At 42.2% G+C, this 26,802-nt stretch overlaps 1 protein-coding gene across 1 annotated transcript in view; it reads left to right on the forward strand.

The window, feature by feature from the left end:
• SRGAP1 (SLIT-ROBO Rho GTPase activating protein 1) overlaps positions 1 to 26,802 on the forward strand; it is a 304,935-nt gene that overhangs the window by 200,478 nt on the left and 77,655 nt on the right. Inside the window, exons 5-10 of the mRNA XM_032769517.2 lie at positions 5,727 to 5,909; positions 6,390 to 6,518; positions 18,270 to 18,491; positions 19,578 to 19,679; positions 22,646 to 22,843; positions 22,957 to 23,041. Of these exons, the coding sequence (XP_032625408.1) occupies positions 5,727 to 5,909; positions 6,390 to 6,518; positions 18,270 to 18,491; positions 19,578 to 19,679; positions 22,646 to 22,843; positions 22,957 to 23,041 (919 nt within the window). The remainder of the gene's footprint in view (positions 1 to 5,726; positions 5,910 to 6,389; positions 6,519 to 18,269; positions 18,492 to 19,577; positions 19,680 to 22,645; positions 22,844 to 22,956; positions 23,042 to 26,802) is intronic.

A 26,802-nucleotide genomic window follows, 5' to 3' on the forward strand; every position in this document is an offset into this window, starting at 1 on the left:
CTGTCTCTGACTTTTTTCCAGTCACAGGGGGATTTGGAACCCATGTGCCTTGCCTAGCAACTGCCACTTAGTTGAGGGCGAGTCCCTCCATCAAATGCCAAGTACAGTTCTACTGTCCTTGATTCATATAACCAGTATAACAACACTCTTTTACTCCTGCCCCAATAACAAAGAGACTGGGATCCCACAGCAGCCAAAGTGACCATATGGGCAAGCAGTCCCATCATGCTAGGCAGAGTGGGTGTGCCCATTCAAACAAGATCAGCCCCTGAAGTCCTTTTCCACAGCTCACCACCAGTTGTCAGGGTAGAGCCCATTCTGACTCTACTTACATCTGCAGTTGGTCATCCTGAAAGCAAGAGAGCATCGGTAACACCATTATCCACTTCTGGGGCATTTACTGAATGATAAAGGATGTAAACCACTGACAGTGTGAAACAAAAGCCGTCACCAGCCTCATTTATTGTCTTAGATGACAGGGATAAATCATGCATGAAAACTGTGCAGCAAAGTCGTTAAATGGGCTACTACTGCAATAAAAATAAAGTATTCAAAAATTTAACAAATGGGGGGCGCCAAAGACGCTCTTCACCTGGGGCATCATTTGGTCTAGGACTAGCCCTCGACACGGTTCCAGGGCTACACTGTGTTGGGTCCCCCATGTGGCTCCCAAGGGAGTCATAATGGAATCCCTCCCGTAGCAGACAGAGCCCCCATGCCAAGGGAGGCAGAGGTACAACCTCTGCAGTGGGATAGACCCTCTGCCCCTGGGGAAAGGGGCCCTAGAATTTACCCAGCAGTATCAGCCTTCCTCTGCAATTTGAGGACTGATGCTGCTGCTGGTGGAAGCAGATGAGTAACCCTTTCTCTGGGTTACACATAGTCCCTGCGCTGGTCAAAATCCTGAGATCTGGGGAATGCTGGTCAATTAGCATCCTTCTCCCCTAGCTGGCTAAATGGGTGACAGAGGGTCCCGGGGGAGGAGCTACCTATTGTCCTCTAGCAAATGTCCCCCTTTCACTACTGGCCCAATAAAGTTCCCCCACCCATTGATGCAGATGAGCAGCATTCTCATGATAAACAAGGGACAACTATTATGCAGTTTTATTGTAAAATTAGATTTGTTCCTTCTCTCAGCAGATAATGCTAACATATGTTAACTTTCTAGTGTTACATCTTGGTGTTCTGGGCAGCTCTGATAGATGAGGGATGGGAAGTTTTCAAGAAAAGAAGTTTAAATTTTTGAGCAAGACCTCAGTCCGCTACTATGAAAAATGCAGAGTGATGGGAACAATCCTATAACATGATAGCAAAGAGAAAATGAAAAACAGCCTTTTCACAAGAAAACTTCCCTTTGTCTCCCCACAAAACCCAGTTGTCTTACATAGTATAAATTACTTTCTTACTGATGGATCTGCACAATTAATTTGTGCGTTTAACAAAAATAATTATTCAATTTGTCTGTAATATGCCCTTCACTGTGATGCGTGAGTTCCATGTGCTGCCCTCAATCTGCATACTGAACTCCTATCAATGACATTGAGACTTCCACACTAAAATCAAGGGTAGTATACAATCTATTTCTTTACAAATAGAACACTTGTAATTTCATGCAGCATAACCCTTTCCAGACACTTTTAGGCTGACTTTGTTGTGGGTCAGAAATCCTTATTTTAAAATGGCTGATCTAGTGTAGTGCTTCTATAACACCTGCTAAACTGGCAGAATTAAACTCAGTTTTATTTTATAGGAAGACTGATATTGCATTTAAAGATGTCTGTCAAATACAGAGTAGGAGTACAGCGTATCTGTCATGATGACAGCCTAGCATCTGTGAAATTGTGACCTTGCTCTTCCTCTTCAATGAACACTTGATGGCAGATCAATAACCACTTTTGGGACTAATTAAAGTCACTGCAGTGACAGATACTCTGACAGTATGGCCTATCAATTCAACAGTTTGTCAGGAAATTGAGAGGAGCATTGTACATTTCACCAGGATATTTGTTCCAAATAATAGATTGAGGGACCCAGTTCAGAACTCTTTATACAAGAAAATCTCACATTGACTTCTGTAACTAAATTGGACCCTAAGAATTGCCACTGAAATATCTAAGTATTGATGAGCAAGATGGATAAAGTATTACTGATTATTTTTTAAATTCTGTTTTTAATTTTAAAATGTTGCTATTAGAGAGGAAATGCATCATAAATCTTATTGATCTTGTCTTTGCATTAACTTTGAATTTTCCAAATATATTGTGGATTTGCACAAAAAGAGTAGAACATCTATATATTTTTGAAATTGCTATTTCCTTAATATTTAGAAGTGAAGGTGTTTGTTTATCTTATAGGGAGGGCTTTTACTTAAGAAACAAAACAATAAGAAAATAAATGGTAGGATAATTTAATCAATCCAATAGAGAGACAAATTCTGATGGACAGCTTTAAAATTAATGGCTGTACTGAGAATTTGTAATTCATTTAAAGAGACACTGACTGGCAGTTTAGTTGCAAAATGTAGGGTGTTTTTACATATTCATAACTTTTAAAAAATAAACATTAGGGTTTTTTTTTGTTTGGATTTCAATATTCATATGCAGCATTTGCAAAATAAGCATTGCAACATTGCACTTCTGTATGAGAGCCAGACTACCAAAAAATTAAACTAACTAGTCTGTTTGCTGAATTTAGAATTTAGAGTCCATTCCATAAGCTTTCAGTTAAGCAGAAGACTTGGGCAAGGCAGGTTTTTACCAATCTCTTGTATTATTTGACATCATTTTAGATCCTCTAGTGCAAAGAGAGAGAGAAAACATCCCGCAAAACATGGTAGAAAATTTAAAAAAAAGAGCAAACTGTGCAACTTCACATGCAAACTTCATGTTGTCTTATTTGTGGGAACACCACCAAAAATGTTTGGACCCAATCACCCCTCTAATCTCTTTCATTTTGTTCACATATCTGTCTGCTGCCTCTTCAATTAAAGTGTTGCTGCTATTACTGGTAAACACGCACTGGCAGAACCGGGGATGACTGTGCTTGTGAGCTCTCCAGAGAATTGCCTGAGAATGATGTAATAATAATGCATGAGATAGGAAGTGCCATCAACAAAACACACTATACACAAGCCAAATGCACAGAGTAAGGGTTGGTCTATATGCACTTTGTGCACTGATTTAACGACATCTGTTAGAAACAGATATAGTTGAAGTGGTATAACCTTCCAGTGAGGATGCAAACACATCAGATATATGTTAATGTCAGTACTGATATAACTGCATATGCACTCGGGCTGCACCAATTTAACTGAATTCATTTCTAAACCATACTGTTCTCTTGGTGCAAACACTATATGTAGTCCAGTCCTTGGTATACTGCAAAAACAGACAAACGCAAATCTCTTTCAATTCTAGTAATTGAATGTTTCACATATAACAATAGCAGATACAATGTTTTCAGATGGAAATGTGAATTTCAAATAGACTGTCTATTCCTCAGGAGACAGAGTCAAGGCCAGGCTGCAGGAGAGGGTGGAGTTGACAAAGATTTGCTTTTGAAGTAGTCTCTATTGGTCTGCTGTGGATTCTGTAATCATTAAGTGTAAGGAGAGGTTGAGATGTCCCTGGAGAGAGCTCCTTCTTCATGAGGCTTGAGGGAATGGCACTCTAGCCTGGGCTTATTGGAGTCCTCCGAGAGAGCTAGTTCCTAGCAGTAGTGGCTCCTGTACTCCCTTAGTGCAGCTAGCTGGAATGTCACAGCTTCTGTTTCATGTGTAAACAGTTGGTGGGGAGTGTGAGAGACAGTTGTATCTCCACTAGACTACAGGGGCGCTCTGGAAAATTGCTTCACATCTGAGTGCCTAGTTTGTTTGTAAAACAGCACTACTCAGGCTTAGCCACTTCTGTCAAGCGCTTTGAGGTCTGCAGCTGAAAAAGTGCTAAGTGTCATTATGCCTTTATACTGGCAAAAAAACAGACAGAAAAACTAAATGACTTTCCTGTTTGACCCAGATGGTGGGCTAGGCCTTGACCTAAAAGAACATGGTTCTCATTCTGGGGCTGGCAAGCTTTTGCTGAAAAAAATCTTGTTGGCCTTCTATATAAAAAGTATCTTCTAAAGGCCACAACCCATATTTTTAATTTCCTTTTCATGTCATCTTTAATGGAATCTCATCACTTGCTGTTCTTTTCAGTGTTTATTTTGCAAAACAAAATTCTTGAAAAATTATGATCTGTTGTATTTTATCAGTTTTTATTTCATATATATAATATCCCTCTGGATAGATTATTTCTTGCTGTTAGTAAGAATGCCAAATGTAATGGGTAAAACGTAACATTCAGTTACATTTAAGCAGTGTATGACTGGGACTCAATAAGCCCGCATGGTGTTCCCAGCTCAGCCACTGCCATGCTGTATCTCTGTACCATTGTGTATTTTGTCTGTTTAGATTGTAGGGTCTTTAGGGCAGGGAATATCTCTTACTATGCATATGTATAGTGCGTAGCGCAGTGCCGTGCTATTCTGAGTGCATCCTGCTGTAATATAATAATATCCATTCCATATATTAGGTATTTTGGCATAGAAACTGTAATCCTATGTTTGCAAACGTATTCAAAAAGCAACTCATTTTGAAACGCTGTACAATTTTTTCTATGTTCATTAAGGAAGGAAGTGAACAGTCTGCTGTTTTATTTTCAATATAGATCACGTTTTAGTTCTATCAGCATCTTAAGTGCTAAATAATTTAGTACTTACGTACATTATGGACAATTAGAGTTCTCCAAAAGCTTTTTGGTTTTTTTGCACAAAACTTTAAAAATACATCTGTTCTACATTCATCTGAAATAGCATACAGCAGGCTGCTGAGAATCTGTGCTAAGCCATGTTTCAGCTGTCAGATGAGACTAATTCACAGTTGAGCCTATCCAGCTGGGAGTCATCCTCAATGTCTGCCAGCCTATGGAAGCTTCTTAGGCCTTGTTGACTATTCAGCTACAGAAGCTGCTTCTGTTCCAAGAGGGTATTTCAGGGTAACTCCCCAAGGTGGTCTGTGTCTTCAGCACATCCCACCTACTGAAGCAGGAACAGCCAATTTACTTCCTGCTGGCGGACTCATCCGTGGAGATCATCTGCATGGCCTGGCCCAAAGGTGATATCTGTCGGAAGAAGAGAGGAAGTTATCATCTTGAGGATTCTGTGTTTTGTTCTTTCCCCAAAACCAAGATAGAAACCAAAAAACAGACAGGTGCATGCCCACTCTACTTTGGGGTGGTGGGTTTACTCCATTGCCGAAAAGTTTGTTCTGAGGTGCATGTTACTTGCTTTTTTCCCCAGGGTAAAGGTGAGGGGGAAGTCAAACCTGCTTAAATTAGGACTAATTTTCCATCACCTTCTCCTTATCCAGAGTAGTTAGAACAGTGCTTTGGAGATGCAAAGTGCAGTATAAACAGCAAACAGAACAATAGCAATTCTAATGTCATGTACAGTCAACCTTGAAAGTAAGTCACATGAGCAAGGCATGCATGCCTGCTGCTAACTCTTGAGATTAAATTAAATGGAGCAGGAAGGAAAAATACAATCTAAATGCTGTTGGCAAAGATATTTATTCAAGACTTCATAAGATGGTGTTTTTACTCAGGGGCCCTGTGATTTTTTTTTTTTTTTTTAATGAGAAGCTTTTTTATATCCATTGTCTCTTAACTCTTTGACGGTCTCTTCCACAGGTCATGAAAACATACCATATGTATCATGCAGAGAGCATCAGCGCAGAAAGCAAGCTGAAGGAAGCAGAGAAGCAAGAAGAAAAACAGATTGGGAGGTCAGGAGACCCTGTCTTTCATATTCGACTAGAGGAGAGGCACCAGAGGAGGAGTTCTGTGAAGAAAATTGAGAAAATGAAGGAAAAAGTAAATAGGGTTTCATTAAAAGCTTGTTATCCTGCTTAATTTGAAATAAATTCAGATCAGTTCTGATATTCCTTTGAAGCTGTAGCTTAGATGTATATGTTTCTATAGAATGGTTTTAGAGAGAGATTGTCCGTTAAGGAAATATGTGGCATATGATGAGATTAATATAATCTATGATAAACTAAAAGTAGCTAGTTAAATATATTAATGTTATAAACTAGTAGTAGCTTACAGAGAACTTGCAATTCAGAGATAGTGAGTGTTTTTGCTCCCAGGAATTTCCTCATTACATGGCTTGTTCATAAATTAGATTTTCTATTGATGGGGTTTTTAAATTGTGTTTCTGTTAAATGCGTAGCAAAAATTGAAGTTTCTTTCTAGTTGATAGTAACAATTAATGCACACTTATCTATTTTGCTGCATGATAAAGTTGAGGTATTCAAACTTTCTCACTATATTAATACACAATTTCTTTCTCAGCGTCAAGCAAAATACTCTGAAAACAAGCTGAAATCTATTAAAGCCCGAAATGAGTACCTACTAACCCTTGAAGCAACCAATGCTTCTGTTTTCAAGTATTATATTCATGACCTTTCCGATTTAATTGATGTAAGTACTTGATGTTTATACCTATATTCTGTTCAGGAATAATATATATTATTTTTTCTGCTTTTCATCTTCCAAGAGGAAGTGTACAATGTTTAGTTACATTTGTCACTGATCATACAGTATATTGATTACTATAATATTTCATAGAGTAACCAATAGGTTTTTCTTTTAGTTTTATATTTTACAAAAACAAATACCGGTAGGAAGCTGAGTTCATGTCTTTAAAATTTAGTGAGCAAATTTTTTTCCCTAGGTGACTGGAGAAAACATGGCAACGATAGCACTAAACACAGAAATGGTTGGACATTTCCACCTTCTGGTGGGAAATGTTTCTGGAACGAGAATGAAGAATTTTAATGCTGCAAGCTAAAAACTTTAAAATGTGGTTTTACTCTGTAAAGTGACTATATAAAAATGGTACCTTACTCAAAAATCCCTGTTCTTTATGTGTACTCAGAATCACTTATGTTAATTTTAATGGCAAAAAATACATTTTTACTGATTTTTAGTCCTGTTAGCACTGCATAGCCAACAGAGCTACAATTGAGTATACTGGATCAACTCCACCTTGTGCATTATCAACACAAATGTTTGACAAGTTTCAATGAGCTACATCTGTGCAAAGTCATTGAAGGCAGTGGGGTTACATGGGTGTAACTTACATCAGAATTTGGCCTGCAGAATCTGTAGGCAAGTGATGGAAGGAACCCAGCTTGGCTCCAAGCCCAGGGTGAGGTTGTAGGCCTGGCATTTAAAAAAAAATGTAAACTTATTGTATTAGATAGAGAAAACTTTGAGACAGGAAACATTGGATCACCATATATATATAATCACTTTTCAGAGTAGAACTATATTTTAAATGGCATATATATTCACAAATGTCATGCACTGATGTCAAGATGTTCTATACTATAGGACAAGCTCGCTAGACTGTGTTTTGTAGCATGGGTTTATTGCAGACCTTGAAAAATGTACATGGCACCGACTAGCCAAAGTGAAAAATACCCACTGCAATTTAATAGACTAGAATAGCTGTGTTTAATTATAATGTTGTTAATCAACTTCCTTTAAATATATATTTTAAAATGTAACTTACATAATCTCTCTTGCTTTCATTATTATTTATTTTCCTTCTGCCTTCACAATACCTTTTTCCTTTCTTTTTTGTAAGACATGGCATATCTTTTCTTGCTGTGTTTTCAATGTCAGTTATTTCCTCTTTTCTTTTTTTCAGTATCCTCTTCTCTTCCTCTTTCTTTTACTCTGTTCCCCTTTGTTTTGTCTCCCATTTCTCCCAAAATCTCTCTCCCTCAGCACCCATATTTGTCTTTTCTGTCATTTTCCCCACCCACATCCATGCATCCACTCACCCCAATCCACCTCCTCATGCATTAAAAAATTTACCTGACTCCTAATAGTCAGAAGATTAAGCCAGAGGACTAATCTAAGATTAGAGGCTCCTCTATACAGGGGTAACACTTCAAGTGAGAAATAAAGCTCTCCCGGACTCTTAGATTGCTGACCCTGGACCCTGTTTGGGGGCTCCATTTTTGTAGCCTCTAGCTCAGGGGTAGGCAACCTATGGCATGCATGCCGAAAGCAGCACACGAGCTGATTTTCAGTGGCACTCACAGTGCCCAGGTCCTGGCCACTGGTCCGGGGTGGGCTCTGCATTTTAATTTAATTTTAAATTAAACTTCTTAAACATTTTAAAAACCTTATTTACTTTACATACAACAATAGTTTAGTTATATGTTATAGACTAATAGAGACCTTCTGAAACTGTTAAAATGTATTACTGGTACGCGAAACCTTAAATCAGAGTGAATAAGAAAGACTCGGCACACCACTTCTGAAAGGTTGCTGACTCCTGCTCTAGTTAGTAGGTGTCTGACAAAGGTACACCCCATTTATCTGCTGGAAGGAAGGAAGGTAGATATTTTCTCTGTTTTTCCACCACCACCACTACAGAACCTCCTTTGCAAGGGCGCTGGTGATGTCTCTGCTAATCATCCCCTTCTATGGTCTCTGTTTTTGAGTCGTCCTCCCCAGAGAATAGCTCCAGTGCCTATTTCCAGTTTTGGAAAGAACTTTCTCAAGCTACAGACTGGAAAATTGACCTGATTCTGTCAATTTCACTGATGTCCACAGAGTTTTCAATAGCAGGAGTGAAAACTGACCAGACCGAACAGTTTTCACTGACCTGGAGGAAAGATACTGCCAGAAGCAGAAACACTGAAGCTGTTTGTCTACAGACTTACAAAGACAACATCACATTGGCTAACATTTGAGGTTCATGTTTCAAAAGCTATTGGCACAATCATAAAGACTGAATTTTTTAATGTCAGAAAACTTAAAATCAACAGAATTTAGTGGCACTTGCATAGGAAAGATATCTATTCATAACGGATGAATAGCTTTTCAAGCCATGGGTTAATATATGCCATAACCATTTTAAATAGGCAAAATTGTTTTAAATATGACCAAATCCTTAAATGAAGGATTTGATTTTGGATGGCCTCTATACCATTGATTTATGGGTCTCAGCTATAATTATATGTAACTGGAAATTGGTTCAGAGCCATATTCAGAAGTTGTTTAGACATGAATGTCTGAAAGACATGTCATTTAATCAGAATACTGTCTATATTAGAAGTCAGTATAGATTTTTTAAGTGTTTACTTTTTCCCAAAGGAAACAGTATTGAGTAAATGGAAAAGTTCTCACAAGGTTTTTGGTTCACAATCACAATATGAAACATGCTTCCCACATGTTACAGTGAATTTCAGAAATCTCATGCTGTAAAAATATTAATGCAATGTTACAGTCCTGACTTAAATTTACAAAAGTGAGGAAATTCAGTGTTATGGTTGCTTCTTCACTCTCTGTCTTCTCTACCTTGTTGTCACCCTACCTTCCTCCCGTGGACCCTTGCATGTACACACTATGAAGTCAATTCTCCACTGCATCTAAGTGCTGATCATACAGGAGGAACTGGGGGTGGGATGGAGCTGGTTACACTGCCTGAGTTGTGTAAAAGGACCAGAATAATATGTAATCTAGTCCTATGTTGGGGAGTATGTATTTGTAGCAACGCAATGACTCACTGGCACAGCACCTCCTGCTGATCATCCTGGGAATTAGCTCTCCAGCTCCAGAGTGCCCTTCACTGGCTGATGTCCTGATTGCCTCAGGCCCCCGTGTTCCTCCTGGACCTCAGTGCCCCTTAACCCCCCTCAAAATCCCCACCCCTGGGGATAGGTGAGACTCTTGGCCTGGGCTCCCCAGAGGTCCTCCTCCAGGACCGCCCCTCCTGGGCCACACGCTTCCTCTGTGACACTTCCCAGCCTCAGGCCATCTCCCGGGAGTGTGCCTCTGCCTTCCGGCAGGCCAGCTCCACGGCCTCCAGCCACGCCCATAGGTCTGCATCCCCCGACCCTCCACTTGCAGGGTCTGGGTCCCGGCCTCTTGCTGAACCCACTCGCTCTCTGTCCCTTGGCTGAAGACCTGCCTGACGACAGTCTGGGTCCCGACCTCCTATGGGGTCCCCCCCATTGCAGTTGCTGCCTTCGCCACCTCCTCCTGTTTGAGCCCTTCTGGGCCCCCAAGTACTACTTCAGCCACGCCTCAGTTCCCTTGAGGGGGCAGTGCTTCCTAATGTGGCCTGGTATCTGGCAGCTCCAGCAGGCTCCCCGCCTTCTTGCTGCCCTGGGCCTCTCGTGGTCCATCTGGGGTCCCGCCCTCTCGCTGGGACTGACTCTGACCCTCCGCGTTGGGCCTGGGCACATCCACTGCATGTGGCCTCGTTGCCTACAGGTCCAACATGTCGGCAGCTGCCTGGGTTCCTTCACCTAGCAGATTGTCCTAGGGACTCGCCCATGTTCCTCCCCTGGGTGAGGCGCCCTGCCTCCATCCCAGTAGGGACAGTCCCATCTTACATGTCCATTCCGCCTGCAGGCGTAGCAAGTCTGGCGCTCTGCCACAGGCCCCCTGGCCCTGGCGCTCAGCTTCTCATGCCCTTCTCCCCATTTCCTCTGGAACTCCTGTCGGAGAAGTTGTCCCAGGGCCCGCTGTTCCTCCGCCAGCTGGCCCAGTTGTTCATGGAGGGCCCACTGCACCTCCCATATTCCCTTTTGGGCCTCCCTGATCCCCTGCAGGTCATCTGCCCTCTTCCGCCAGGGCGTTGACACCAGGGCCCAACCAGGGATGGCACCTGGGGTCCCCACATAGAAAACCCCAGTACATCCAGGATCCATGTTTCTTGCAATCTGGGCAATAGTCCCACAGTCCTTGCCCTGCCCCTTATATCAGGGATGGACTGTCTATGTCTGCATTCTCCACCACCTTGTAGCAATGTGACGACTCACCGACACGGCGACTCCTGCTAGTCATCCTGGGAATTAACTCTCCAGCTCCAGAGCGCCCTCTGCTGGTTGATGTCCCTCTTGCCTCAGGCCCCTGTGTCCCTCCTGGACCCTGGTTCACCTTTACCTTGGGTGCTTCCCCCAGGCAGTACCCCCGCAGTGTCTGGGTCTCCCATACCAGAGGAACCCCCAACCTTCTATCCCTACCTCGTTTCAGTGGCTACTGCCAGTCACCATCTAGCCCCTGCTCACTGGGGCAGACTGCAGTCTATACCACTCATCAGCAAGGGAGGTTTGAACCTGCTGCCTTTGCATACCCTGGGCTGCATCTCTGCAACCCCAATACCCTTCCCAGCCTTTACCAAGGCCTGCAGCCTGTGGGTTTTCCTCAGCTCCTCTGGCCTTTCCCCAGCCCTGCTCCAATCTAGGTACCCTGCTGTGCTCCCAAGTAGCCAGGCCCATCTCTCTTCACAGCTAGAGAGACACTCTCACCTAGCTCCTGGCCCACAGCCTTTTATAAGGCCAGCTGTGGCCTGACTGAGGCATGGCCTCAGCTGCGTCTGCCTTCTCCATCAGCCTAGCCTTCTGGCTCCCCAGGGTAGCCCTTTCCCAAGGCTGTTTTAACCCGTTCAGGGCCGGAGCAGGTGAGCACCCCACTACAGTATTCAATACATAATACTGAGTAGCAACCCATGCCACTGGATACATATATCTTGCAGTGATGACTTAGTTATGTGCAGGTGTACAACGAACTATTTTGTATACTGATTGTAGTAAATTGTCTAATTATGCAAATAAATTAGCACAGACAAGGTATTCTGTCAGGTTGGCCTACCACATGTGCACGTTTCTGCATTTGAAAAGATCTACAAAGTAAATAATTTCTTTTGGGAGTATTGCAACAGAATGAACAGGGTTAAATTTTTCAAGTAACAGTTCATAGTGTTTATAGGACCCTAAAATGTAATACAACTTGATTTTGGAAAATTCATATGGATGATCCTAAATTGTAACTCTTTAACTGAACCCTGAACTCAATTTGAACTCTTCAATTCATTCATTTCATTAACAAAGCTTAGTGCTTCTTTCTTAAAATGCTGCTGTGCAGTTAATAATCTATTAAGCCTTCATAAGAAAAGCCAGATAAAAATGTACCTTGAGTCTTAAGCATTTGTTTTGGGGAGCATTTTATGAAATAAGTTTTGAGGCCAACCTTGGTAAAAGGAGTGGTAGGATAAAAATTATTTGATATGCACAACTGTTTCTATTTCCTTTTTATTCAAGCAGAGGAATTTGAATTTCTCTTAAATAGATTATTTCCCTTCTATTGGACCTCCTGTAAATCTACTTCATATGCAGGAGAGAGTGTACATTTGACTTGTATTGTGTGGAAAAACTGGAAAAGAAATGTTTTTCAGCTAGGCTGAGCAAGCTTCCTTTGGTTAAAACTAGAGATTTCTGAGCAGCAGTACAGTACACACTCCTGTTAATCTGAGTGCTTGTACTAACATCTTTCCATATGGTGCATATCATTGTTCAGTTATTTGAAGGTTGCTATCCCATTCAGATTACAAGATGTGTCTGTTTGTAATAGGAAGGTATGAGCCCTTTTTCAGACATTTCAAGCACCCACATAATCGAGCGGTAAATGCTGAAGAAACAGCAATGGAATGTAGGCCATGCTTACAAGGTGGGGGGCTCTATCCTGGGAAGCAGTCTCTCTGAAAAAGATTTTTGGATTGTAGTGCATAGTCAGCTGAACTTGAGCTCCCAGAGTGACACTGTGACCAAAAGAGCTAATGCAATCCTGGGAAGCATAAACAGGGGAATCTCAAGTATGTGTAGAAAGGTTATTTTATCTCTGGATTTGGCACTGCTGGAATACTGTGTCCAATTCTGGTGCCCACAATTCAAGAAGGGTGTTTATAAATTGGATAGCGTTCACAGAAGAGCCATGAAAACAATTAAAGGACTTGAAAACCTGTCGGATAGTGATAGACTCAAGGAGCCTAATCTATTTAGCTTAACAAAGAGAAAGTTAGGGACTGACTTGATTACAGTCTATAACTACCTACATGGAGAACAAATATTTAATAGTATTTGCTCTTCAAATGTGCAGAGAAAGGTATAACAAGATCCAGTGGCTGAAATTAGAAACTAAACGCATTCAGACTGGAAATAAGGTGTACATTTTTAACAGTGAGAGTAATTAACCACTGGAACAATTTAGCAAGTGTCATGGTGGATTCTGCATCACTAACAATTTTTAAATCAAGATTGAATGTTTTTCTAAAAGCTCTGCTCTAGGGGCTATTTTGGGCAAGTTCTTTGGCCAGTGTTATACACGAGGTCAGCCTAGATGATCACAATAGTCCCGTCTAGCCTTAGAATCTATGAAAACCAGTTTAAATGTTCCTTTAACATGCCTTTCCCTCAGTTGCACCCCACTCACAGCTTATCTGTGGTCAGCAAAGTATCAGAGTACCAGGGTGCATTCAGGTGGGTTCTGGAGGTGTCTGAGTGACACCTCGGCTTCAGCTTGCCGCTGCTGTTTCTACTGCTGCTGTTGCTCACCGCTGCTGCTTCTCTTCACTGTGATGTCATGTTCTGAGGTTCCACCATATAACCTAGCTCCTGGTGATTTCATTGGGTAGAGAGGAACTCACTGCTGCTGCCTGCCTGTTCTGCGTGGTGTTTCACCACAACACTGTCCCCACACCAGGACTAAGCTCCCTAGAACAGTTTATTAGTTTGATTTCAGTTCTAGAGACCATTGAGAGAAAACAAGGTCTCTCAACTGAATCCAGTCAGCTCTGTCTTTAAACACTGGAGGGGAAAGGTCAAATGATAGCTACGACCCTTTAAACAGAGTCTACTTTGTGTGCCCACCCCATGTGACTTTCACTTGAACTTGGCATCACTATCTCCATTTAACAAGTGAGGTTGAAGTTAAGCAGAGGCATAGCCAGATTCTAACAGCAAGGGGAGCAAACACATTAAAAAAAGGTGCCACCTGCCGCGAAGCAGCAAAGAAAAAGAAAAGAAAAACCCAAGTCTTACCACCAAAGACTGAAGAACCCGCTGCCGAATTGCCGCCGAAGACGCGGAGCAACTGAAGGACCTGCCACCAAATTGCCGCTGAAGACAGGGAGCAACTGAAGAACCCGCCACCGAAGTGCCGGTGAAGACCCAGACCTGCCGCCCTGCTGGGAAGCGCCCTCGAGTGAGTGTAAAAATTAAAAAGGCGCCACTTTGGGGGAATGTGCTCAGTGGGAGCAGCCCCTCCACCCCAGCTACGTTACTGAACTTAAGGTGACACCTTCTCAATTAGGGCATATTAAGTACAGTTCTGCTGCCCTTTATTCATAGAAAAAGCGTAACAACATTTTAGTTTACCAGTGTCCAAATCTAAAGTGAACTTTAACCCAAAACAGCCAAAATTGATCACTTTGCAAAGCAGGTCTGATTACTGATTATGTAGGCAAAGCGCTTGTGTCTATGCAAATGCAGTCTACTCCTGAAGTCTTTTGCACAGTTCCTCAATAGATGCTGGAGGAGAGCTTATTTAAATCATCTGTCCAGCTTCAATGGCTACCCATTAGTTGGCTATGGATCTCTTTAACCACAAGGACTTCTGCTTTCAGTTATTGATGAGTGAATCTCACAGAGGTTCAGAGGTTGAGTTCAGTTTGGATAAATGTCAAAACGTTTTAGTTGCTTATTCAAACTTTCCAGATGTCTTGGCTCTGCAGGCTAGAGTCTGAATATCTTGAGAGAATGTGCTTTTGTGAGAGATTTGACAATTCCACTCCTAGCAGTGACAGCAGTTTATCTAAAAGTGTCAGAATCTTAACACTTTTGGGTCTAGAAATGAAGGAAGGTTAAAAAATGGTGACTCATATCCTTTCCAAACTGGTTCAGCCATCCCTATTTTTCAGCTGTGGTTGCAAGTCCACTCTGGTGGTAGAGTAAACCTTTCATGCTCTCCTTTCTTAGTAGTCTTTGGGATACTGCCTGAGAGAACCTTTCACAGAGTGCAAAAACCTCTGATCCATCCACAACAAATTGTGTTTTGGATTAGGGCATTGTTTGAAAATATATATGTATATTTTAACCCAAGCCTGGAAGTTTCCAAGCTTCATAGAGTTTGTTTGTTTTTGTTTTGTGGGGGAGGGATTTAGAGTGTCTGGATTTTCTTGTTAAACAAAACTAAGGCAAATTGTCATTCAGTCAAATTTTATTTTTATTCACCCATTAATTTTGAAGCACAAATCCAAATTCAAACATTAAACTCCATGTACAAATCTACTGTGTGGAAGTCTCTGATTCAAATTCTGGTCTCGTTCTCTTGCTGGCAGTAAGAGTCCTGTGAAGTGTTGAAGAGGTTATCCTGCTTCACTTGAGAAACCCTTCAGGTTGATTCAGAAGCAGTACTGATAAGTTTCAAAGACAGTCCCAGGCAACCTTATTTACCCAAACAAATGATGATAGTGGTTTTCATTCTTGTGGTTGATTGTGATTGCTCAGTGCATTGAGGGGTGAATCCTGGCATCCTTGGGACTATCTGAAGCTGAAGGCTGCAACCCCATTTTCATGTGCTTGTAATTGTGATTTCCTCTATAAATCAATGTTATTTTGTTAATACAAATCTGAAAGTTCCTGTTTTCCTAAATTCAGATTGTAACTGCCTGTAGTTTTAAAACAAGTAACTAACTGGCCACTATAGTAAAATTAGCCATTGCCATTTGTATTTCTTTTTCCTCTCAGGTTAGCCTCCCATGAGTTTTCGCTGGAATTAATACTCATAAAATAAAAACAGCTAGCCTGATCCTCTTTCTTACCATCATTTTTTGTCTGTCTTTTCATCCAAGATAGTGAGTTAAATTAAAAAGCTTATTTGACACAGAACATAGGGGAAAACAGAGAGAGGTAATTCCTTGACAAATAAATGCTAACACCCTTATTTTTTTAGTCTGGAAACCTTTAAAATATGGATGCAGTTAGATTAAAAAGTTAGGGACTTTGGTTTCAGTAAGTGTAACACAAATTTCCAGTGTGGAGGGGAAAGGCTTTCGTTGGACATGCACTTGACTGAGATTGAAATCCTTCTTTTGTAGACTTAAAATGGTTCATGTACTGTGTTTTGGGTGGCCATTATCCCATCACCATTAAATGACCTGCAGTAACCTCTAAGGCTGAAAGCTGTTGCTGATCACAGCAGTTTTGTGATCAGTAATGTGAATGAAACAAACCTTTTTTGTCATAGATTTCAGAGCAGAATTTGATCTCTTAGGACCAGTGATTAGAGTCCTAAACATAGGGCAAGATGTGAAAGATTTGTTTCTGCTGAAGGTAATTTTTACACTCAGCTATGGTAAATAGTTTGGAAATTCTTTGTATAGATAAGATAGAGATCAAAGCATAATATTACTTCCCCTAAGAGTCTATAACAGTTAGAGGGAGGTGTGTATGCATGAATACACAATGGGCTTGATTCGCCCTGCTGGCATGGAGCGGAATGCAAATTGCCTTTTTGCCCTCCTGCACCATTCTACCTATGGGTTCTGTAGAGGAAAACAGCTTTAAACTGCAGCTGGGCTCCCAGGGTGACTGAAGACGATTGGGGGATGCACTGAAGTAGCATGTCCCCCAACTGCCCTAGCTATGCACCCTCCCTGACTGGTGCTAACCTCCCTTAAGGCTGTAGTGTATCCAGGGCCGGCGCTTGCGTTTAGGCAGCTTAGGCAATCGCCTAGGGCGCCAGCATTATTAGGGGGTGGCATTTTGCCGGAGGGGGCGGCAGGCGGCTCCAGTGGAGCTGCTGCAGTGGTGCCTGCGGAGGGTCCGCTGGTCCACGGTTCTGGTGGAGCTGCCGCAGTCATGTCTGCGGACGGTCAGCTGCTCATGCGGCTGCGGTGGACCTCCTGCAGGCATGACTGCGGCAGCTCCACCTGAGCCGCGGGAGCAGCCGACTGTCCGCAGGCAAGACTACAGAGCCGGGGGACCAGCGTGTGGGGTGGCGAAATGGCCGTGTGCCTAGGGCACTCAAACCCCTAGCACCGGTCCTGAGTGTATCCATGGGGACACCTTAGTCAGTGGCTTTCAACCTTTCCAGATTGCTGTACCCCTTTCAGGAGGCTGATTTGTCTTGCATACCCCAGGTTTCACTTCACAAAAAAACTACTTGCTTGCAAAATCAAACATAAAATTACAAAAGTGTCACAGCTCAGTGTTACTGAGAAATTGCTGATTTTTCTCATTTTTACCTTATATTTATAAAATAAATCAATTGGAATATAAATATTGTACTTACATTTCAGTCTGACACTTGAGCCTGTTTTTCACTTGTGAGCCTTGTGTGAAGCCAGAGCCCCAGGAAGTGTGGCTGAAGCATGTTACTTAGCTTTGTGGGGCCCCCTGTGGCATGGAACCCCAGGCAGTTGCCCTGCTTGCCGCCCCTTAATGCTGCCCTGCAATTGCGACTCCCCTAAACCAATACCTCAACCCGCCCCGGGGTTTGCAACCCCCAGGTTGAGACACATTGACCGTGTTGAATTTAAGTTTATTTGAATACCCCCTGGAAGACCTCAGAGTACCCCCAGGGGTACATGTACCCCGGTTGAGAACCACTGCCTAATAGATACTGGACATTTTGTTCTGCTGCAAACACCTCCTGACAGACATTTTGAAAGTGTAAACCAAGGCAGGATCAAGCCTGAAAGCTCATCTTTTCTTTAAAAATAGGTGTTTGTTTGCTTAGATAAAGCTTTAAAATATTAATAAAAGATGGAAAATGCAAATCAATGCATCAAATTTACTCTGTTTTAGAGGAGAATTTTGTTCTGATTGAAACCAAAAAATATCTCAAAGAGAGGAGAGTGCTTTGAGTGTTAATCTAAGCACAGGACTGACAAAAAGGAACTCTAGTTTTAATTCTGATTATGCCACTGACTTTATTAGGTTGTCTTGGAGAAGTTATATAAGGCGAGATTTAAAAGAAGTCTGTTTCATACACAGAAATGATATTAAAATACCCATTAGCTTGTGCAAACTCTCATTTTTCTGTGCAACTGTGGCAATTGCACATGTATATCCAGGAACATTCACTCACTCTTGTGTAGAGGCCTCTGACTTCCCTTTCAAAATTGTCCCTTAATCTCTTTGCTTCCATTTTTCCATCTATCAAATGGTAATAATAGCTACTTATCACCTTGACATGGCTGTTGTGAGGTTTAATTAGTTAGTTTGTAAAGCTCTTTGAAGATGAAAAAAAACTCACTGATACTATAAGTTCTAATTGTTGTTAAGCAATTTTTTATGTCATGGCCATTGCGATTTGTCTGTACTTTTTAAATTTGTTTTTTTCCTCTCCTTGTTGTGTTTTTAGTGTTCCGATCTTGGATACCATGCTAGCCTGAACAGAGCCCTAAGAACATATCTCTCTGCAGAGTATAACCTTGAAACCTCTAGACATGAGGGCCTAGACATCATTGAGAATGCTGTGGACAGCTTGGAGCCACGAAGTGACAAGCAGAGATTCATGGAGATGTACCCCACTGCCTTTTGTCCCCCAATGAAATTTGAATTCCAATCTCATATGGGTGATGAGGTCAGTAGTTAGTGACTTCTTAGAGACAAATAGGGTAAATCCAAACCAATAATTTCTGTTTCTGCACAAAGGAAAACTTCCCTGGTGTGAATTCTGAATTATTTTCTGCAGGATGTGGCTTTTATCCTCTTCTACAAACAATCTAGTTAAAGTGAAATGTAAGCCAGTATTACTTATGCAGACACAAATGGATCAGCAAACAAAACCTTTGGCAGATCTGGAAACATGCTATTCAGAGCTGCTCAGAATAATTCTGATGCAAGAGCACTCCTTTGTTGTTGTGTTTTGTATTACACTATAATGACGTTGGCTCAGATTTCTCTTCGCTTCCAAGATGTGCCCAGCCAGGAACAGAGGCAATAATGGCTTTATATCACCACCACCCAGTGTGGCTTCCCAGTGCAACTTAGAGGGGCCTCAGAGCTGTTTTACACTGCACTTGGAGCATGATATCTGGAGATTGCCAGAATGCAAGTGGTCTTCAACCATGCGCCTATTTTCCACAACATTAGGGACTGGTGGAGGCATAGAATGCTACTGCATCTGGGGATTTCCCTTCCACAAGGGAAATCTTGGATGCTCCAGGCGGGAGCACCCACGGGGAAAAATTGGTGGGTGCTGTGTACCCACTGGCAGCTCCCCACCTCGTCCTGAGGAGGAGGCGAGGAAGAAGCGGGGCCAGGGCGGGGATTTGGGGAAGGAGTCCAGTAAGGGCAAGGAGTTGGGGTGGGGCTTTGGGAAAGGGGTTGGAATGAGGGGCAGGGCAGGGGTGAAGTCAGGGTGGGGAGGGCGCGAACCCCCACCAGTGCCAGGAGAAGTTGACACCTATGCCTGTAGAAGCCAAAAGCCATATTGCAGAGGAACATCAAGTCTGCTGTCTATTTTCATAGACTATTGTGACTATTTCTACATCTCATAGTACATGCAAATCTAAATTTAAAGTATATATTTTCCAAATCAATTATTTTATTACATTTTTAATAGTTTCAACAGCAATTCATCTGGCTTTAAAGAGAATGATAGAAGCCAGCGTTGGTGAATTGAAATTTTCTCTGAGTCTAATAGCCATTTTTGATTCTTTGTTAGGTTTGTCAGGTCAGTGCCCAGCAACCGGTACAAGCAGAACTTATGCTCAGGTATCAACAGCTACAGTCACGACTGGCCACGCTCAAAATTGAAAATGAAGAGGTGAGATTTGTCTCAACTTGTAAAGTGTGATAAACAGCATTTTGGGAGAGGGAGGATTTCTACCGTGGGAGGCACGCATCATAGCTCCAGACAGCTCTGCGTGGCCCACCTATGCGCCGCCCTGAGACCCCTCCTGCTTGCCGCTTCACCCTTGGCCCCAGCCCAGGCAGGCTGGGGTTAGGGCTAGGGTGGCCGACCTGTGAGTGGGACTTGGAGTGGCTGGGCCAGCACTCCGGGGCTGGAGGCACTCGGGTGGCCCAGGGCTGAGGGTGAGGGGGCACTCTGGGCCCCATTGGGGTGATGAGGGGCGGAGTCAGGCCAGGGGGTAGCCTCCCCAAGCCCATGGTTCACCTACCACTCCTGATTTCCACTGTGTGAAAAACTAAGGTACATAATTTAGACCAATGGTTCTCAACCTGCAGCCCAGTCAGCACAGAGCTGCAGCCCATGTGAGATTCTCAGGGCCATACAAGTAGTATTGATGCAGCCCACAATGGTAAATATGTTGAGAACCACTGATTTAGACTAAAATGGTTTAAATCTATACACAGTATCAAATATCTATAAACATTTCAGAGGTTAAAAACTGTACCCCAAAGGTGAAATTATGCCTTAATACATCTCAAATGTATCACCATCAGTCAGAGGTGCTGCACAGAAGGTGTACAGTGCAGAATTTGGCCCTACAGATCATTGAGTCACCTGTAGAAATGGATGAAACTAAAAATACCGTCATGGTTTGGTACAAACATCCATTGTTCTTTTAGTAAATGCCTGGAATGAAGTCAATAATGAGTCAGAATCAGTTATAAGTGGTTTTAAAATGCTTTCAGTGAGAATTCATTGTGTGTGTTTGAGCTTGTATCTATCAATTCCTTTACATTTAGGACTCATTGAAAATATTCTTATTTACGTGGATATTTTTCAGCTTAAAAAATACATGATGCTCAGTGTTTCAGCTAATTCTTCTCTTCATTTGACCCATATGTGTAGCGCATTAATTTTGCTTTTTAAAGAAACACTTATATTCCATCCAGTGCATTTATTTTTAAACCAAATATAGTTCAAGTTACTCACATTTAGGTGGCTGTGGTGGTTTTAAACCAACGGCATTTATTGAAACTACTGCACTTTCCTTGTAACTGCTCAGTCCACCTTTACCGAAACTAATGCATTTAAGCGAAAACCAGCATGTTTCAACTCTTGGCAATACATGTGCATGTCAGCCAATGAGTCTTTGTTGAAACTAGCACAGTAAATTTCCCCCTTTTCAGTACCTCATAGCTAAGGTCATTGGCAAGCCGCTGCAAGGAATCTCCCATTGCAGCTGTTTGCATGGATTTGTTTTTATACGGAAGAACATAGATTCTAGATTTATTCATGTTCCATACATTTTGGATTCTCAAGTTTTAACATTATTGTTTTTATATATTTCTAGATAGATAAAAACTGTTACTTTTATTGTCTCCTATAAAATGAAATTTGTCAGTTTTGGAGGCAGTTGCTGAGATTCTAAGTAGTATTATTAGCAGAATTACTGAGATCTAATTATTTAATTCCTCTTCCCCTCTCTCTACCATGGTTTTAACAAATGGCTATTCCCCAGAGTGCTAGCTCTGAAGGATGAAGGAATTTTGGCTGAGTTGTATGGCTGCAAAGGCAGAATCTTTGTTATGCTCCTAGCTAGAGCTGTTTATACATGGTGATATAGAATGCCTTTCCTGATGATGGCTCACCTAGTAAAAGAAAGTTGCTCTTTCCTTTAAAAAGAATGAAAAAAACCTAAGGGCTCTTCACACCACTCTGGCAGCATGTGGGGGCCTTAAAGTGTGCATAAATTATACTTTCGCCCATTTTAGAGAAGTATAAATGAGAATCTGTTCCTAAAACTAAAAGCCATGGCATTTTCTTAGTTTATTTAGACCTTGAAGGCCTGAATCAAAATCCAAATACTTATGTAAACAAACATACAATCGTTTAATAAACTGTTTCAATTCAGAAAGTAACTCAGATTCACCATTCAGGAGATGTGGGGGGAAAGCAAGATTAAATTGAGAGAAGATAAGAAAGGGTGTTTGATTGCTCACCACATGAGTGCACAAATATAGGGAGAAAGCAGGAGGCTCATGATAGTAGACCAGGGCATATGACTGGGGAAGCATTGTTTCACAGAGTCAGGTGTGCTTGTGCACAGGAGGTGTATGTACAGTGACTTTATGGAGCAGGGGCGCAGGTCACCAGCTTCACCTCCAAACATATTCACTACCGAAGAGTTTGATGGTACACACACTATAATCTGGATTTTATCACTTGACTTTTCATTGTGGGGATGCAGTGTATCTCTTGTTCTGTTTCTAGTCATTTGTCCACTCTGAATGGCCATACTAGCTACCCAATTCTGCAGCTAGTAGGAGATGCTACGATAGCTGTGTGAACTGTACCTTCTTCCATCTTCTCTTCCTCCATATTGCACCTTTGGGTTATAGACATGATCTTTACAACACATCAAACCCCTTACCAACATAAGGTTATTGTTGCACCAGAGTTTCTCATGGCAGCACACAGTGCACTGCCAGCCATGCCATCAGATGTGCTCAATCATATTTTAATCTGGGGAGCCGACAGTTCAGGTTAGAGTACCAGTACTGTTTCTATTCACTACCACTTTTTTTCCTACTTTATTGTTCAGAAGCTAAATTCTGAGGTTGTTACTCAGTCAACAGGAGAACAGCCTATATTTGCTTATAGTAACTTATTAAAGCATAGAGACATATCTAGGAACCAATTATCTCTTTTTTCTATTCTACACTAGTGTAGAACATGTCACTTGCTATTGTCATACACCGCACTTCATTCACAAAGCATGTAAGAGTGAATTCATTTCAGTCACTAGTTTTCATTGTAAGCTGCTTCTAGAATTTATTTATCTTCCTTTCTATTCCATAAATTGCACTTATTCACACCAGGTTAAGAAAACGACAGAAGCTACTTTGCAGACAATACAAGACATGGTCACCATTGAGGACTATGATGTGTCAGAATGTTTCCAGCACAGTCGCTCTACAGAGTCTGTGAAGTCAACAGTCTCTGAGACGTACATGAGTAAGCCCAGCATTGCGAAAAGAAGAGCTAACCAGCAGGAGACTGAGCAGTTCTATTTCATGGTATGTTGGTTGCTTCTTCAGCTGTGTGATCTGGTCCAAACACCTTTAATAAGCCTTTTCAAAAGGAACTGAAGTAACAAATAAAATTAATCCATTGATCTTCATCTCTGCAGAAATTCAGAGAATTTCTGGAAGGGAGTAATCTCATCACAAAGCTACAAGCAAAACATGACTTACTGCACAGGACACTTGGAGAAGGTAAATGATGCAGAAGATACTGAAAAGCAATTCTAGGGTGAACCCACTAAAATATTTAAAGTGTATGCAGTGGAAAATTACAAAGCTCAGAGTCCTAGTACCCAATATATACAGGCCTGATTTATTTACCAGTCATAATTCAATGCAATGGTTAGAGCCTTTTCCTGCACAAGAGAAAGCTATAAACTGGTTTTATTTCTTCAACAGATATTAATTTGTATTTTACAGATATAACAATGTGGACAAATGAATGCATTTGGGAATGAAACTATTGAATGAAACATCTGTGTTCTGATTTGAGAAATAATACAATACTAGGCACATGCTGAATCAAAAGCTGTGCAAGACGTACTGTTTTTGCTTCCTGAATTTTTTTGCCGAGAGCGTTTTGTAAACGTCTAAATGGCAACATTCTGTAAGACCCCTATCCTGCAACTGGAGCCACCAGCACAGAGTCTCATGCCCCGCAGAGCCCCACTGTGGCTCCACTCCAGGATGGGGAACTTGCCCTTGGGGATCTGATTGCAGGATCAGGTGGTCCTCAAAAGAAGAACTAGGGAAGTGACACCAACTGGCACACTGAAGAACCAGGGAGGGGGAGACAAGCAAATGAACCCATTTACTACAAGACAGCATTAGCGAGTGGGGGCCCAAGAGATGGGTGGAAGCAAGATGCTGGGGAAAGCAGAAATAATGGAAATTTTGTGATAAAATCTGTTCTCAAAAAGGTTCCACCTGTTCAGTCAGGATGGTAGATCCAGATTTGCATCCAGATCACATAGTTTGAATAAAAATCCAAACTCAGAAAGAATCTAAAATTTTGATAGCATCTGGATCCTGATCACCCCAATCAACCTATGTCTTCTTACAGACAGATCATGTACCTGGGATTAATATGGGATTTATTTGTCAAAGTTAAATAGACCACCATTAAATCAATTATCAAGTGGTCAAGCCAAGCAGAATCATGAGTAAACTGTCCAGGACATGCAGGTGAATGAGAGACAGACACTTGGGATGGAATTAATCGTACGCCACAACTCTATTAATTATACCTTGCGGAGGGGAACTACAGTGCCTGCCCTGTGCTCTCACAGGACTTTAACCACAAACCAAACAATAACTTGGGTACTGCAGTGATAGAGGCCACAGGGCTGGGGACTTTTTCATTCCGCAAAGACTCCAAGTCCCTCTCCTCTGCTGAGAACAAGGTCCAACAGTGAAATCCTCTGGGAGCTGGCCCTTTTAGTCTTTATGCACACAGGACACCAGCCACAAGTTGCAATGAGTCAGTGGTCATACCAGCATTACATTAATTTTGGAATTCTTCTGCTTTCAACCCAATTGTGCCTCCAGGAGGCTGCAGGGAAGGTGGAAAAACCCACTGGACCTCATGCCAGTTTGCCCTAATGGGAAAAATTCCTTTCTGGGCCCTAGAAACAAGTGACTGGTTAGACCAACAACATCATAAATGGCACAGCTCCAGCTCTACAACAAATGAAGGGGAGGGAGGGGCAGCTAACAGTAGAGTAAGAGACTTTTGAAACACCCAAACTAGCTTAATAGGTGGGGGAAGAGAGGTGCATTGAGCAGCCCACCATTCAGGTGGGCCCATCTCCCCTGGCCCAGCTAATGACTAAGTGGAGGACTAAAGGAGAAGGGAGCAGTGGGACAGCCCCCATTCTGCCATCCTTGTACTTCAGTCTTCTCTCACTCCCTCCTGTCCCTGCTGTACTGAAGATGGTAATTAGAGAAGGTGTCTTTTGAGTATAGATAAATCCTATAACAAGCAGTCTTAAAACAGATACATGGTCATCCTGAAAAAGGATTCTGTAAAGTCTAGATTATCCAAAAATTAACTTAAACTTCCACAACTGTTTGGGAAACTGATTCCTCTCAATTTTTATTTATTTATTTAGAGAGAGAGTGTGTGTGTGTTGGTAATTTATTGTTAAACTGTGACATAAATTGATAGTTTTTACAGACACAGTTTCTATGAATTTTGGTGGAAAAACAAATTGTGCATAAGTTGTAATGCCAAGTCATGTATTTCTGACAAAACTGATTTTGTAGCCTCTTGAGATGGTACTACATTAATTAAAACTAGATATGGGTATACCTTGTATACATAGAATAGATTGAAAAAGAGAAAAGGAAGCTATTTTTGATGTACCTATTATATGGCTTAGTAGTTAACAGAAACATGTAAAGCCTTGAGTTCTCTTTTCCCTTCGCATACATTCATGTAGCATATGATTGCTACCTTCATGACTTTCATTGTCCCACAGAATTGTACTGGAACTCTCATGTAATACCACCGTCAAGTCCCTTTGTGGGCACATTTGCTGGAAGTGGCAGAGCCCTACCAAAATTAGGACAAAACTCTGAGCAGGTGGCAATGCTTTGTCAGGTTGGGTATGTCCTTAACATCACTACACTGTAAAACTAAGGTTATGTCTACACTAGGAGCGAGGTGTGTGATTCTGTAGCTCACATAGACATACTCATGCTACCTTTCATTGAGCGGGCACTGAACACAGTGATGTAACCATGGTAGCACAGACTAGCTGAGCCAAGTATGTATCCGTGGGGTTCAGGCAGGTTTTACTGAACACAGTTAGCCCATGCCACTGCCATGCTACCATAGCTACCCTACTGAGCTAGCACAAGTATGACTACTCAAGCTAGGGAATCTCACCTATAACACTACTGTAGACATAGACTAAAACAAGATAAACACTGCAAGCAAACGTTACCTGAAGCTAGAAGACACAGCTTTTTAGCTGAGGTGATAGGCTACCAAAGTTAGTTTAGTTGCTAAAGTTCAGTTTTTATTTCAGTATTTATTTATTGTGGTGAACCTGTATCTTCAGATTTGGAAAAATAAATAAGACATGTTCGTTTTTGAGTGCTTGCTCATGTCCATTCCACGTTAGATGCGTGCGCAGTGCATGCACTATTGCTGGAAATTTTTCCCTCAGTGGTATCTGTCGGGCCAGCTTTATCACCCTCTGCTGCTTATGCTCCGGTTTAAGGGGCACTGCCAGCTTCACACCCTCTGTTCCTTCTTACCACCTGGGACAGATACTGGAACAGCTCCTCTTGCTTCAGCAAGGCGTTTTTTTCCTCTTAAACTTAGTATGTTAGTGTAGTAGTAGTGTAAATAGTATTCGTGTGGATAGTCCCCGCCCTTTAGTGTAGAGGGGCTCTCTTTTTCTCTGGGGCGAGGCATGCCCCAGTCCCCGGACTTCAAGCCTATGCCAGTGAGCGACCTACACTCCAGTTGTCTGAAGCCTCTGGGAGAGACTCACATACAAGAACGCTGTCAAATCTGTCGGGACCTTAAGTCTTGTACGAAGAAAGACCGAGAGGATAGACTGAGAGCTATCCTAATGGAAGCCGCTCTTAGACCAGCGTCGGAGCCAAGCTGATTGGATTGAGCACCAAGCGCTTCAATGCGAAGCACTCCTCTGGCACTGCATGTTTCTCAGCACCGTTCTTTATCTCCAGTGCCAAGGAAAAAACATAAGAATCAGCACTGCAAGAGAAGACGCTCCCCAGTGCCAAGAAAAGGCAAACAGGAGGAAGGCAGTGGAGTACAACCCACATCAGGCCACTCCTCCATCCTCAGTCCTATGGCAGCACTGTCAGCTCAGCCCCAAGAGCAGTTGAGTTCAGTGCAGGAATACCCTTCCCCCCCGCCCCCAGCTGTGCCAGGAAGTCATTGCTGTGCCAGTGGGATTGCAGTGCCTTCTACCCCA

The sequence above is a fragment of the Chelonoidis abingdonii genome, chromosome 1 (assembly GCF_003597395.2).
Source record: "Chelonoidis abingdonii isolate Lonesome George chromosome 1, CheloAbing_2.0, whole genome shotgun sequence".
Lineage (NCBI taxonomy): Eukaryota > Metazoa > Chordata > Testudines > Testudinidae > Chelonoidis > Chelonoidis abingdonii.